The 13,923-nt window shown below is 41.5% G+C and overlaps 3 protein-coding genes across 5 annotated transcripts in view; 2 read left to right on the plus strand and 1 right to left on the minus strand.

Moving 5' to 3' along the window:
• Positions 1-4,706, plus strand: part of dnah9 (dynein, axonemal, heavy chain 9) — a 68,104-nt gene extending 63,398 nt beyond the window's left edge. For both annotated transcript variants that reach the window (XM_085903924.1, XM_085903925.1), the window contains 4 exons: positions 736-918; positions 1,935-2,188; positions 2,260-2,395; positions 3,956-4,706. In XM_085903924.1, coding sequence (XP_085760050.1) covers positions 736-918; positions 1,935-2,188; positions 2,260-2,395; positions 3,956-4,183 — 801 coding nt within the window. In that variant the 3' untranslated portion in view covers positions 4,184-4,706. The remainder of the gene's footprint in view (positions 1-735; positions 919-1,934; positions 2,189-2,259; positions 2,396-3,955) is intronic.
• Positions 4,707-6,895: 2,189 nt separating this feature from the next.
• The window catches only part of LOC147039110 (transmembrane protein 238-like), a 66,138-nt gene continuing 59,110 nt past the window's right edge, over positions 6,896-13,923 (plus strand). Inside the window, exon 1 of one of the 2 annotated variants that reach the window (XM_085904681.1) lies at positions 6,896-6,981. The gene's annotated coding sequence lies outside the window, so the exon portion shown is untranslated. The remainder of the gene's footprint in view (positions 6,982-13,923) is intronic. The other variant, XM_085904682.1, reaches the window with a different exon arrangement.
• shisa6b (shisa family member 6b) overlaps positions 8,569-13,923 on the minus strand; it is a 36,560-nt gene continuing 31,205 nt past the window's right edge. The window contains exons 6-8 of the mRNA XM_085904680.1: positions 12,952-13,104; positions 11,086-11,189; positions 8,569-10,549 (exon numbers count right to left, since the gene is read on the minus strand). Of these exons, the coding sequence (XP_085760806.1) occupies positions 9,659-10,549; positions 11,086-11,189; positions 12,952-13,104 (1,148 nt within the window). The 3' untranslated portion in view covers positions 8,569-9,658. The remainder of the gene's footprint in view (positions 10,550-11,085; positions 11,190-12,951; positions 13,105-13,923) is intronic.

Genomic DNA, 13,923 nt, shown 5'->3' on the forward strand with positions numbered 1-13,923 from the left:
TATAAAGCACAAATGTGAAGTTCATGCTAGATTCTGGAAAGTTGGACCTGCTGTTAAATGCAAGATGACAACAGGTGACACTTTCTGTAGCTGCTGCGTTCTGAGGAGGGAGAAAGCGCAGCCAACTGCTGCTTGGGCTGATTTTTTCACATGTTTTTTGTTGTTGTTGTTGTTGTTGTTGTTTAAATGGAAAGGGGTGTTCTCTGATCTCCTTTTTGCTTCAGTGCTGCTCTGATGTAAATTTGATTTGCCCTGAAAAGCAATAGTGTGAAGTATTGTGCTCTTCTTGTACCATTAATAACATTAAGGTACCTGAGAAAACATTCTACTTGTCTCAGCATATTAACACCCACTTTGTATTCAGTGAGCTTATTACCTGCCAAATTATGATCAGATATTTGAACTGGAAAAATGCATGGATAAGATGACTTGTCCAGTTGCCTTGGAAAAATGTTGACACAGACAGACATCAGACAAAAATATTACATGAGCATTGATTTTTCTTAAGGGATTAGGCTGCTATTGATAGAAAGAAGCTGTCATTGCAAAAAAAAAAAAAAAATGCTCATAAATATTTATGGACTTGTTTACTTATAACAAAGCAGTTCCTCAGTCAATGTTAGTTCTGGATTCATACGGCAATTGTCTATTATGAATTGAATTAAAAAGAACTATTTGTTGAGAAAGAAATATGCTTATCAGATGCATTTACTATTGTTTTTCATTTATTTCAAGGTACGTACAGTGCTGGAGGAGCTTATTGAGAAACTCCCCGAGGAGTTTAACATGGGCGAGCTGCTCGGAAAAGCCGAGGAGAGGACTCCCTACCAGGTTGTGGCGGTGCAAGAATGTGAACGCATGAATCTGCTCACCCAAGAAGTCAGACGTTCCCTCAATGAGCTCAGTCTGGGACTCAAGGTGAGATAATTAAAATGCAGGCAGACATTAATTATTGATCGTGGCTTGGGTCGGCTGGGAGTGGAGCTTGGCTCTGGTGTTGACGCACTCCCCTCGAGACGCCGTCCTTACTTTGCTCCACGTTGTTCTTGGAAGATTAACAGATCTTTTTGTTGTCCACTTTTATTGATTTTATTTCAAACTGTAAAGCACTTTGGGTTGCATTTTTCTATGACAAGGTGCTATGTTGAATAATAAATAATATGCTATGCAATAAGAATCATTAACATCTACGATTTTGCCTAAATTATTAGTAAGATTGACTATTAATAGGATTGATTTCGACCTAGCTTTGAAAATGATAAAAAGGCACAATATGCGGGTACCGCGTGTCACGTTTTATTGAGTCACATATGAACAATCAAATGAAAAGAGGACAAAAACTGTGTACAACCGTTTGTCAGGAGTTATGAGGATCTCGCAACATTAGCATCACCAATAAATCGGCTCAGTGATTTAAAGGCCGCGGTGTCTATTGTACCAGCAAATGGAATCCTATTTTGCCTTTACACTCAAATAAACAGCGACTAGTACAATGTTATCTCGTGTGCCAGTTCATAGTGTTCATATGATTATTATTCAACTTTCATGGTTGTGTTTTGACATAGATAAATACCCCAAGGCTGATCATCCTCGTAAAGCATTTTGTGAGTGTCAGCGAAACAACAGCTCGGGCCGCATCAATGGATGAAGGACACCAATGTTGTCACATAGATTCTCTCATTATGGCTGCACGCATGAGTACAGATGCCCCACCCACCTTAACATGCTGTAATGTGTCGTTGAAAAAATCATTTGGAATCGTTTTTGTCATCCCCTCACACAAAATGAACTCCATTATATTAGAGGCAAAATTGTCTGGCAATTTAGATGCTGATAGACCTCGTAGGATTTCGATGCGCTTTTGGTAATCAGCAAATTCAAGCTGGAAAACCATGACCCCAAAAATTGATTGCTGTCTTTCAATGATTATTTAGGGGGAACTAACCATGACCAGTGACATGGAGAACCTCCAGAATGCAATTTTTCTGGACATGGTACCAGAGACTTGGACCAAGCGTGCTTACCCCTCCATGTATGGCCTGACTCTGTGGTTCACTGACCTGCTGGCACGGATCAAGGAACTGGACGTCTGGACAAGTGACTTTGTCCTACCTCGCGCAGTGTGGCTGACTGGTTTTTTCAACCCGCAGTCCTTCCTCACCGCCATCATGCAAGCCATGGCTCGCAAGTACTTCACCGCAGGGCTTTATCTGTATGGTAGCTTGACTTGTTTTAAGTGATCTCATGTTTGGATGACAGGAACGAGTGGCCTTTGGACAGCATGAGTCTGCAATGTGATGTTACCAAGAAGAACCGTGAGGATGTAACGGCGCCACCTCGGGAAGGTGCTTATGTCCACGGACTATACATGGAGGGTGCCCGCTGGGACGCACAGGTACAGCTTAAGTTGTTGATTGACATTGCTTCCTCTTTATGCAGTGAAGTATTTTGACGTCTGCCACAACTCAAAATGGAAACAATATAGATTCACGGTCCTCTCCGACACAGGCTCAATTAAAAGCATAGAATTGTCAATAATGTCTTTTGCAAGATTAATAATTAAGATCTTAGGGGCTAAGGGGTCTATTGATTATTTTATTGCTCATGAGATTGCAGCGTACTGACTAGCCGACTAGCTCGTGGCCATATGTTGAATTTACCTTTCGATGCACCCTAAACTTCCTGGGTAAATGAAGTTGGATATTTACTCCCTCCCGTAAGGATTTCAGCATTCCATTTGCGGCTGGATTTTCTGCTTTGCATCACTCTGCTTCTCTGGGCTGTGTCTATCTAAGCATGCTACCTCGATACAGAATATGTTGCTTGGCTTTCAAGCTGCATCCCTGTAGACTTGTTAATTGGGGAATGTGCAGAGTGTGCACTTGAACATTTAGATCTCCCCTTAGTTGAGTGGTTCCTTTTTTCTTCATTGAAGTTAGAGGCGGAGGCAAATAGACTCTCGGTTCGATGACTCGGGTAGCTTCTTGTTGCTGCTCCCGTCACTTCTCATCCACTCCCGTGTCTCCAAAGGCCAGTCTCGCGCCAATGTCGAGGAATAGAAGAGTAAGCGCTGCTCCTACAAGACAGTGTAGCAATAAAAGTCAAAGATTTATGATAAGCCTACTGATCTATATTTATGAAGTTCACCTCTTATTCAAAGGGGTATCATGCATTAAAAAAAATGCTAGATATTGAATTTGATGTGTTCTAAGTAAATCTGATTTGAATTCCGCTAAGGTATGGTCATACATATTATATGTGTTTTGTCCAAATTGTATTCTTTCTTGGTGAATCCATAAACTAGCCACACACAGGATAAATTTAACGTCATAGAGATGTAGCTCCGCCTCTGCTATGACGTACTTTTATTCAAACATGGGAAAGATTTTGTCTGACATCATGGAGATGACAACAGATGACACGATAACAAATACAATGTTTGGGCACAGATGAATGATAAAAAAATAAAAAATAATCATAAAGCCAAATGGTTGTACCCCCCCCCCGCCAAAAGAAAGAATATATCATTTGAGTGAGGTATATTATGCTCGCTTAAAGTTGTGCATCATTTCCAGATTTAATTAAGGCTTTTGTCCTTGGACTTAACCAAAGTCAAGGGGATTTATACACAGGCCTGCCTGCAATCCTCTATGCATGCATGGTGAAACTTGAGTTTGTCAGGCACTAAATGTAGGAGGATTAATTAGCAAGACAGACCTCCCTGTTTCACTGAATGTTTTTCAGGCAGGGCATTCTGACTTTGTCTCAAACACTGTTGACTTTCAAACACACTCCAATATTATGACAATGTTGTGTGCTCTGAGCGTCCCATTAGTCTCGTGTCAAACAGGATTAAGGCAACATTTCAATGCGGAAAGAAAAATATCGAAATAACACAAATGAATGTACTTTGACACATGGCAATCTGTGGTTGTCACCTGTCTCCCTCCGTCAGACCGGCTTGATTGTGGATGCCCGCCTGAAAGAGCTCACTCCTGTTATGCCAGTCATCTTCATCAGGGCCATCCCCGTGGACAAAGAGGAGAACAAGAACATGTACCAGTGTCCGCTTTACAAGACCCGTCAAAGAGGACCTACATACGTGTGGACGTTTAACCTGAAGACCAAAGAAAAAGCCTCCAAATGGACCTTGGCTGGAGTTGCTTTGCTTTTACAGATCTAGCTTTAGTAGCTAGCGGTGCTACAACAGGGTCACGTTTCAATTGACCATGCCAATTTGGTTTTGAAAAAAGTCAATTATATTCTGGGGTCTCAAAAAGCTTTTCATCAAACCTCCGTGTTGCAAATGATTCATGGAGAAGACTCGGAGTATGCTTCATTCATCAAGTGCATTCCAAATCGTTAATACTGAATAGATTAGACTGGCGCTATGAGAAATTGTGAAATCCTTGTGTGGGGCACATAAATTTGCACATTAATTGAAAGTCTCTCTCTTTCTACATAGATACCTACATCGATGTTACTTGTCTTTAGCTTCCGTCACTCTTGGTGAAATTGAAATTCCTGGAAATGGTCTGTCATCATTTGTCCAGTTATTCCTCATTGTTTTTGTAGTTCCAAAGATTTTATACACCAAACAAGAAAATGCCTTTTTGTTGCTTGTTTATCTACTCTTAGCCACATTGCATGATGATACAAAACAAAAGTGTAAATGTAGACTATAATAATAAATAAATAAAGACAATAGATACTGACACACTGTCCCGTTTCTTTTTCATCCAGAACTCGGAGTGCTTTAATCATGTATTCAGAGACAGACATGGAGGTGTGAAGGTGGTGGAGCAGATGATACATGGGGGAGAGTTTAAGTAGAACAACGAGAATACAGATTGAAGTGGCAAACTGTTGACCTTCCAATTGCAATCCAACTGATCTTTTCATAGTGTTTGTAAACAAAAGGCGCCAAGATACTATCAGGTCCAGAAATGAGAAGCAGCCACAATTTGCTTTTAGCCACAGGTGCTTGGCGATGGCAGGGTTTTGGATTTGACACCTCTGGCTCGCACTAAGAGCAAAGAATTTCTTGGTTTGAAAAAAAAAAGAAGAACCAACTACCTATGCAGACCACAAATAACTGATACAAAGGTGTAAGATATGTGGTCAAACGCACCCATCCAAGCCACAGGCTGCTGTTTGGGGAGTTTTAATGCTCGTGGGTGATGGGAGTCAAGGGAAACTACCAGTCTGTGTGGTGTGGGCAGGTTTTCTGTAGAGCGCACTTTAAGACTTTGCTTCTTCTCAGCCCACACTTTGCAGTCCAAAAATGACAATGCTTTCTCTTTAATGCCTTCTCGGGTGAAATGGATGTTGCTGTCCACTGAGTTAATGTGTTCCGTAAACAATTCTACTTTACAGGCTTTCATCTTAACGTCTTAGAGAGAAAATAGCTCATGCCAAAGCTTAGAGAGAGAGAGAGAAAGGGGGGGGGGGGGTATCACCTATCTACGACATAACAAATTGAGCATCCATTTCCCACCAGATAGGTAGTGTTGGGTGAACTCTCTGTTTTTGCTAAGATTGTATTCAGTTTTGTTTCACGTTATGTCTTGTTTCCATGCATATCTTGCTCATTAGTTGTTGGGTATCTGTTTTTAATGACTTTTTGTAACTTGGCCGAATTTTCCAGTGCGTTTTATCCATTTTTGATGCAATATTGGAAAGATGTAAAATGGTGCTTGCAGCACCCCATTGCACATCATTGATGAGTGTGGGGGTGGGGGACATCCGTATACGTATGTGTGAGGCATTTGGTGGTTGCTTGGTTACTGGCCAGTCCAGTAAAGCTACTAGGAATCCTTTCAAGAGACACACGGTTTATAATGGACACACATGTTATCTATACATGATGATGATAATGCATATCCAGCATCTAAACATACTGTATAGTAAGTTTTTCTCTTTAATGTAATTGCCCTAGAGTATAAAACATCTTGACCTGACCTCAGCTCTTAATAGTCAGTCCACCTTTTTTTTTTTTTTCTCTCTCAACATGCTTGATATGAATATCCTCTATGTCAGGTTGTCAAGCAATGAGCAGAGTGAGTGATGATGAGACCAGACCTGCTCGGGAGTGTCATCACTGATGATGAGTAATGAATCTTGGAATACGACGGAGCCTTCAGTGGAAGAGTCTGACGTGGCCATGGTCAAAGAAAGCGAGACAGTCAAATTCACGTTGAGATTAATTACTCATTCTAAGGAACTTGTTGTGAGGAATCCAATGCAAACAAGTCATTTTTATAAGAAGTGTGTAAGGTGTTGATAAATGGCACAATCTCAACCCAGAAGTGTGGATTGTGACAGAACGGCTGGATTAGGCTGCAATATTGGGACAATCCATGCAGCTCGGCGAGGCGAGTCACTGCCTCTGCAGACCAGCAGCGCAAGGAAAGAGCTGCTTTTGGCTGCGACTGGTGGCGGAGGTAATTAGCTTTGACAGAGCTGATGAGTTGCTAATTAAATGTTTATCCGAATCTGGCATCTGTCGTAAAACAAATGTCTGTTAGCGGCCTACAATCAGTGGATTATCACAAAGAGCTCTGTTTGGGTGCTGCACGTGGGGAGATAAACTGTAAGACAACAATGGATTCCGACTACTTTCTGCCAGAAACTAGTTGACGGTAAAAACACTTCATGCGTGCAAGTTGGGAGATTCCTGTGCCTCATAATGACACTGATTATCTTTTAGTCCATATTCAAGATGACGTTCACTGAAACTTTTATATTTGGCTGTTGAAACGTTCTTTTTTTTCCACATCTTCATGCATTTTAATGTTAAATGAGCCATAATAATAGAATAATTTTGTATCAGAGACAACAAGCAGCAGAATTGTCTGTCCTTTCTCTACAGCTCCACCTACCTAATTAGGCAGCAGGTGTATAAGAAGGGAATCCTGCCCACTAAGTCCCACAAAAGCAAAAGGAACACAAACTCAAGTAACACCACGACGTTGTGCACAGGTCTGAACTTTCTTTTCATGTTTGTGTTTCAAGTATAGGCGATAAAATTGATCCTATGACTGTATAATGAAAAGTCAGGGTATCACAGGTGTGTCACCCGCTTTTATTTGGACTCGTTGCCTTTCCCTCCCAGCAAACAGATTCTCTGATTGAAATATTTTCATTTAAATGCAATCTTATCTTTTTAGCGACAGTTTGCTATGAGAGTTGTTGACCGAATCTCTCTCACACACACAGATTTCCATGAATTTAAAGGAGGTTGAAAATTTCACTGAGCAGCATTAAAGCTATCTATTAAAACGGTGCTTTTAATCCAGATTGTGTTGCACTGTTGACCTACTTTAAACATATGTGCCCTATGTCAAGATGAAGCTGTTTGATAAAGACCAAGCTCTGGCTGTGAAATAAATGGGACTAAATGAGTGGCGTTATCTGTCTTCAAATCAGAGACCACCTAGCTGCAGACTCTTAAACTATCACCATCTTCTCCAGAATGGTTGTTAAATATTTGTTGTAGTTGGAAGTCACCAAGCGTTACATAGTTTGTTTTGATATTTTGTAGGTGTCCCTGTCAAAAAGCTTAAGTGATGATTTGAATCCGAAAATATGACAGCAGATGTTGCTTTGATTTATTGAGTGAAAAAGGCTGTCCTCTTGGTTTATGTTCTAGTGTGAAGTCAACAGCTGCAGAGCTGCAAGTCAACTCAACAGTTTGGAAAATGTTCTAGGGTAAATCTTGTTCCCGCCTGCTGGCAAGATGCTAAATATTGCTCTCATTCTTAACCCACTCAAACAATCCTAATTGATTTGAATGTATGGCTTCCACAGTTGAATTGCATGACAACTGTGCCAACCTATATTTAATCCTTCGCAGCACATAATGTTGAGTTGAATGATTCATGTCTTTCAGTGTGCACCAGCCCTTCCTTATCTTTACCCTTGCTGTTCTTGTCTGTCATTTTGTTAGATTGCATAGTCAGTCATTTTGTTGTTGTTGCTGCTCCGTATGCAATCTATATATATATATATTGATGGAGCTATTGATGATCCATTCTATCATTTCTTACCTATAGTTTGTCTCGTATTCTCATTTGACTTTGATTCTCTTATTTCTTCAGTATGCTGTATTCCAAGTTTTGCACAATCCATGCAGCCTAAATGCCAAATTTCATGCACTACTGTATAATACAGTATAATTAGTCTTGTTCTTTGTTATGCCAGACGAATGTTAAAGTTCACTTGAATTATAGGAGACCTATATGACTTGTGTCTATGCTTCTCATTTCAACTAAAACAATTTAATAAGCTATTCCGAGGGCACTGACGGGAGAGGGAGGGCATGAATCCCACTTCTATGTTGAGGCATGACATTGTCATGCTACTAGGAAAGGTCAAGAGCAGCAAGTTTTGGTTATAGCTTGTAAAAATAATAGCCTTGAGTCATTAATAAGCTTAACAATTTTTTTTGTAGTACATTTAATAATAATATTGAATGACTTTGTATATATGAAGTCAGCTGATATAAAGCCTTCTTCAAGCAATTTAAACCCCACAAATGATGCTTGCACATCCCATTGTCATCCCGCATATAAGAATAAACACAGTCCTGAAGTAACACTATTGAATGTTTAAAAAAATATGAATGTTTATTTGTCCCTATGGGCGTTATAATCCACTTTCATAATGTTCAACATCGGTAATGTCAATGGAACACGGTACACATCCAAGTATGAACAGTGTTTTTGTATATATTTTTTTTAATCGTCACACAGTCGTTCCTTTCTCCCTACAAACAGTTTTGCAAAGACACACACAATATAGTTTTTTTTTTTCTTCCTGTCAAATACTTGTTGAAGTGGGTTTCTAATCTGAACTCACAAAACAGTGATCATTTTTAGTTGTTCTTTTGAAGAATCCATTGAAAACAGACACTCTAATACGAAGTCCATTCAGTTCAGATCTATCCAGGATAATGTTTATATTATAGCTTATTTACAATCATCTACTCGAAGCAAAAGAAACTAAAATATATCATCGTCATGGTTCACTTGCAAAAAAATGCTAGCCATCACTAAAAACTCTGAAATAATATGACTATCAGGATTGTGCTTTGTAACCCACATAACCACTTCAATTTTGGAAATGGAACATCTGTTGGAGGCACCTGAAAGTGCAAATTTCAGATGCGTTTTAGTTATGAGTAGGACAGGGTGCACGTTTGTTTGTTTGTTTATTTATTTATATATTTATAATGTTATTACAGTTTCATCCAAGCTCATCATCTGTGTTGTACATCAGAAATCAAGGAGGAATTTGGCCCGTGGGTTTCACTGTGCAAAGCCCTTTGTAATTTGCCCCAAATGTTCATAGATACAGTGGAGACTTGAGAATGAGGCCAGGGCCTGTACATGGATCAGAGAATGAAGACGGAGGGAGCTATAGTATTCGGCATATGAAAGTGAGAATTTTGCCAAATGAAAAGACTCTGAATGCAGTGTACAGTGTAGCTCGTTTTACCGGTCTCTCACGTTAAGCTAGTGAATGTTCTTGGTCCTGGAACATGGGTCAAAGTAAAGTGAAATCACAAATGGCCTACTCTAAGAGAGTAGCGAGCACACCGGCCTACCAAGGCCGGTTGTGTTTTTGTCTGTGCAGTTCAGGCACTCCTTGGTTGCCATTACACAGTCACCTCAGTCTTGCTTCCTGTGCGGTAGTGCTGTGGATGTTGCTGTTGCTGCTGCTGCTGCTGCTGCTGCTGCTGCTGCTGCTGCTGCTGCTGCTGGTGATGCTGCGGGGCGTAGTGGAGCTGCTCCACAGTGTGAGTCCGTCTGGCGGCAAACGCCTGGCGCTTGGATACAGTCTGGTTCATTGCTAAAGTGTTGGAGTGTGGGGCTGCCGCCGCTGGAGTTCCGGCACCGCCACCGCCGTTGTTGGAGGCACTGGGATGGGAGTGCATTTTGGTCATCTTGTAGCGATCCATAAGAGGCGTGGTGGGTATGAAGACGTCTGTGTGCGAGATAGCACGCGACATGGACTTGTCGCTTCCGTAAAACTCACCGGAGATACTGCTGACCATGCCACGCTTCAGCGACAACATCAGCTTGTCCGGCGAGAGCAGAGGATCCTGGGATAGAAGGCGGTCTTGTGAGTACAGGCGGTCTTGTGAGTAGAGTCGTTCTTGAGAGTAGTGGCGGTCTTTTGAATAGAGGTGTTCCTGTGAGAGAAGTCGGTCCTTGGAGTACATGCGGTCTTTGGTGTACAGGCGGTCTTGGGAAGTATGGCGGTCCTGCGGAAGAAGGCGCTCCTGGGATCGAAGACGTTCGGCAGACAGCAGCTGCTCGTCTGACAGAATCCGGCCTCCGTAAGGGGACATCCCATTGGAGGATGTGTTGTAATCCTGTTGTGGGGCACTCTGTGGGGAGAGGACCCGATCTTGGGACATGGCTCTCTGGACTCGTCGGGGCCTTTGTCGTTGCTGGGACTGCTGTTGAGAGGACTGTGACTGGGGTGTTGCCTGCATGATGGAAGACTGCGGAACCTGACTCTGAAGCTGCTGTTGTTCCCGATGCTGCGCGACACAATAAAGGGAGCAGAGCAGAGCGGAGCAGACAAATGGAAATTGTTAATCACGGGGTCTCGGTACTTAGTCGTGTCCTCATTTCCTGCACTATTATTACTGCTTGTATGTAGAGATTTTTATATAGTCAAATGAAAATTACAAACATCACGAGGGTGTGTTATTAATTCTATAATTGCTCTTTCGTAATTGCAATGCAGTGGGTAAATGTCAGCTGGTGGGAATTCTGTAATAGAATTATTGAACAAAGAAATATTAAAATATAAGACTTTTCTGGCTTCAAAGCTACTCAAAGCGTTTTAACAGCATCAGGAGAAATTGGCGGGGTACGATCTTGCTGGAGATTTTTGGGTTTACACCAATTTCGATCAAAGATGGAATCCCAGATGTTGTTTCACACAGACCGGCACTGTTATGACTACTAAATGCAATATTTGTTGCGGAGAAGATAGGTTAAACCAGCATAGCGGTCAAGGCTCTTATGTATTTTGGCTTCTACGGCCACAAAGGAGCACTTATTCACTCACCTGGTCTTGAGTGATTTTGAGAACATGCAAGGGAAGAGTGCCTCTTGCTGCCAGGTCAGGCAGGTGTCTCTTGCGAGTGTAGTAGTCCTCAACTTCTTTATCTGCTGCAGAGGAAACGAGGAAGGATAAAACAGATGCAAGAGGAAAATCTCTTGTTTCGATGCAAGCTCGAAAAGCACTACGGTTTCGGGGAACAGGTCATTGAGTACGGTGTGAAAGAAGAGACAGAATTGCAGTCAGATGATATGACATGCCAGGCACATAATATCCACATGTCCAGATTGGGAAGGCGACGGTGCAGGAGGCAATGGCTGTGGGGGCGCAATTCTCAAAGGTCACATCAAAGGAGATTCATACATTGTCAGACACGTGGCAACCAGTACATGCTAAACAGCAGAGAGTGACACTGTACAATGAAATATGTATTCTTATTTTCCCTTCTTTTTGATGAATCATCTGTACATAAGTGTAACATGCATTGAGATCGCAACATTTTTCCAAAAAGCACTGTAGCGCCAACATGCCACATGAAACCATGCAAACCAATGCAATTTGGATACGGTATCGGTTTATCATTATTAGGGATGGCTGAGTGCTGATACCAAGTTGTGTGAAGTGATCCTAGGAACGAAAATTCGATCTCTTTGCGTGTTTTGACATGGGAAGAAATTGACAATAAAGCAGACTTTGACTTTGAAAAATAGTGGTAGCAAACATCTTTGATTATTATCGTTATGATTCAACATTCCTACATCAAATAAATAAAGAAAATGTCAGTGTTGTTTCCGAGCGCTGACACAAATGCCGTGTAGCGAAAGGTAGGGTGTAATTTAAAAAACGGAGCAAACATTAGCCTTATTGAGAATTCATACACGACCTTTTCAGTCTGAGCTATATACAGTATGTGAGGTGTTGTTTATGCCACCTGTCAAGGCTACTCACCGCCAAAATCCCCTTCTGTGGCCTGTCCCGCCTTCTTCCCCAAAATAAACGCTTTCTTTTCTCCAGTATAATGTACGCGTATTACCATCTAGCGTGATCATTTGTAATATACAACTATATTGCCTGGCACATTTCTTTTTTTCTCATGTTGGTACTTTATATGATTTAAGCCTGCTTACATTTGTTTCTTTTATGATAAAAGCAACTGGAATACCTCCTGGGCTTTTGTTGACAACTCGTGTTTTGAATCACCTCTTTTAAAGGCACTGTGGATATTTTAGAATATTTGTCAACATTTTGGCCCACCAAAACAAAAGTGTAAAAGGAAGTGGAATTTGCTACCTTGTCGTTTTGCTCAACAAGTGAGCCATATGGAGGGAGACCTGAAGGCATTGGAGATGGCTCCCCTAACATTGATAGGGAGCCAGAAGTAAAAAATGAGGCAGGAATGATGTTGCACTTCAAAAATGGCATGAGATGAGACCACATTGTATTCCAGAAATCAGAGCTGAGACATCTTAAACGTTCCATTAGAGCACAGAAGTTGAACCGAGAAAAAAGAGAATGACTTGTTGTTTTTTTGGAGATACACAAGCGGATTGAACTGACTCCCTTTAAATTTGGAATTCTTTCAAGGTCACAAAAAAAATGCAATTATGCAGAGAATGGCTGACATGAACATAAGCTCTATATGCCAAGTTTATTTACAGGACTCACTAAAGTGAAACCAAATAGAGCATAGAGAGTAAAAATCTGAAAAATAGCGGGACAGTGAACCAGGAACGTGCAAATCGTTGAGGGAATTTTTTACACTTGTGACAACAGCCCCGAAAAAGTTTCTCAAGGTCTCTCACCAAGGCACAAAAATCATGCATGACATCAGGGAGGCCTACTCTTGCATCAGTGCTGTGAACTTGGACCTACTCAGTTTCTTCAAAGACGAGAAGCGGCTGAGGTCGGCTTTGATGGCCGCCTCGTAGGAGGGCGGCAGGTGGGACAGACTCTGGAAGGAGCGTGAAAAAGACAGGTCGTAGGGCTCCGTCTGCGAGGTCAGGATGCCACTTATCCGATTGTTGTCTAGAGACACGTACATACATATACAGACACATGGGAGGGAAGGAAAAAAGAAATGGGCTGTACTGGCTTCTCCTTTCCGACCTTCTCCCCGTTTAAAATGAGTCAAAGCGCGATGAGCAACCACCGTGGAAGACCACCCGCTGAGACAAAAAAGCAAAGATTGAAGCGGGAGTTCTTAGTCCTACAAATATTTCCTGGAGGCAGATTTGCTGTGAACCCATCTTGCACTGTTCCCTGGCGTGAATATTGCAAATCCACGGTCGGAACCCCCAGAGCAGAGGAAGTGCTTATGGTATATTTATTTTGGTTCTGGATGTGTTTGTAACACAATTGGGATATGTGAATGTCTGCCCATAGAAAGTGATAGTGCAGGCCAGTGAACATAAACCTACAGAAATAAAAACTGTCAAATTCATAAAACAATCAATAAAAACTCTTGATAATATAAATCCATATTAAGAACAAATTCAGGTCCCCACAGCCGCACTTAAGTGTGTCAAAATGCTGCTGAGGCTAAATATCGATTCATTTTAAAATCTTCTTCAAAGAAGGCAGAAATAAGACCATTTTCTAAGAAGTGCTACTCAATGAGGAAAAAATTTGGTTGATTTGATGGAGCTGGAGTGACAGCATGGCTCAAACCTTGTGCGGCTATCTCGGCTCAGCACCTGCCTTCGCCGTCTACTTATTCAAGGGAGCTGTTTCCTTCAACTTAATCACTAAATTGAAGTGAGTCTGCCTTGGGGAATGACTGCAGGTTTCAAAACTCCAACTAGGGGTCACACTGTACGAATAGCAAGGACTGACTTGACAAGTGTC

The sequence above is a fragment of the Syngnathus leptorhynchus genome, chromosome 22 (genome assembly GCF_054491065.1).
Source record: "Syngnathus leptorhynchus isolate UIUO chromosome 22, UIUO_Slep, whole genome shotgun sequence".
NCBI lineage: Eukaryota > Metazoa > Chordata > Actinopteri > Syngnathiformes > Syngnathidae > Syngnathus > Syngnathus leptorhynchus.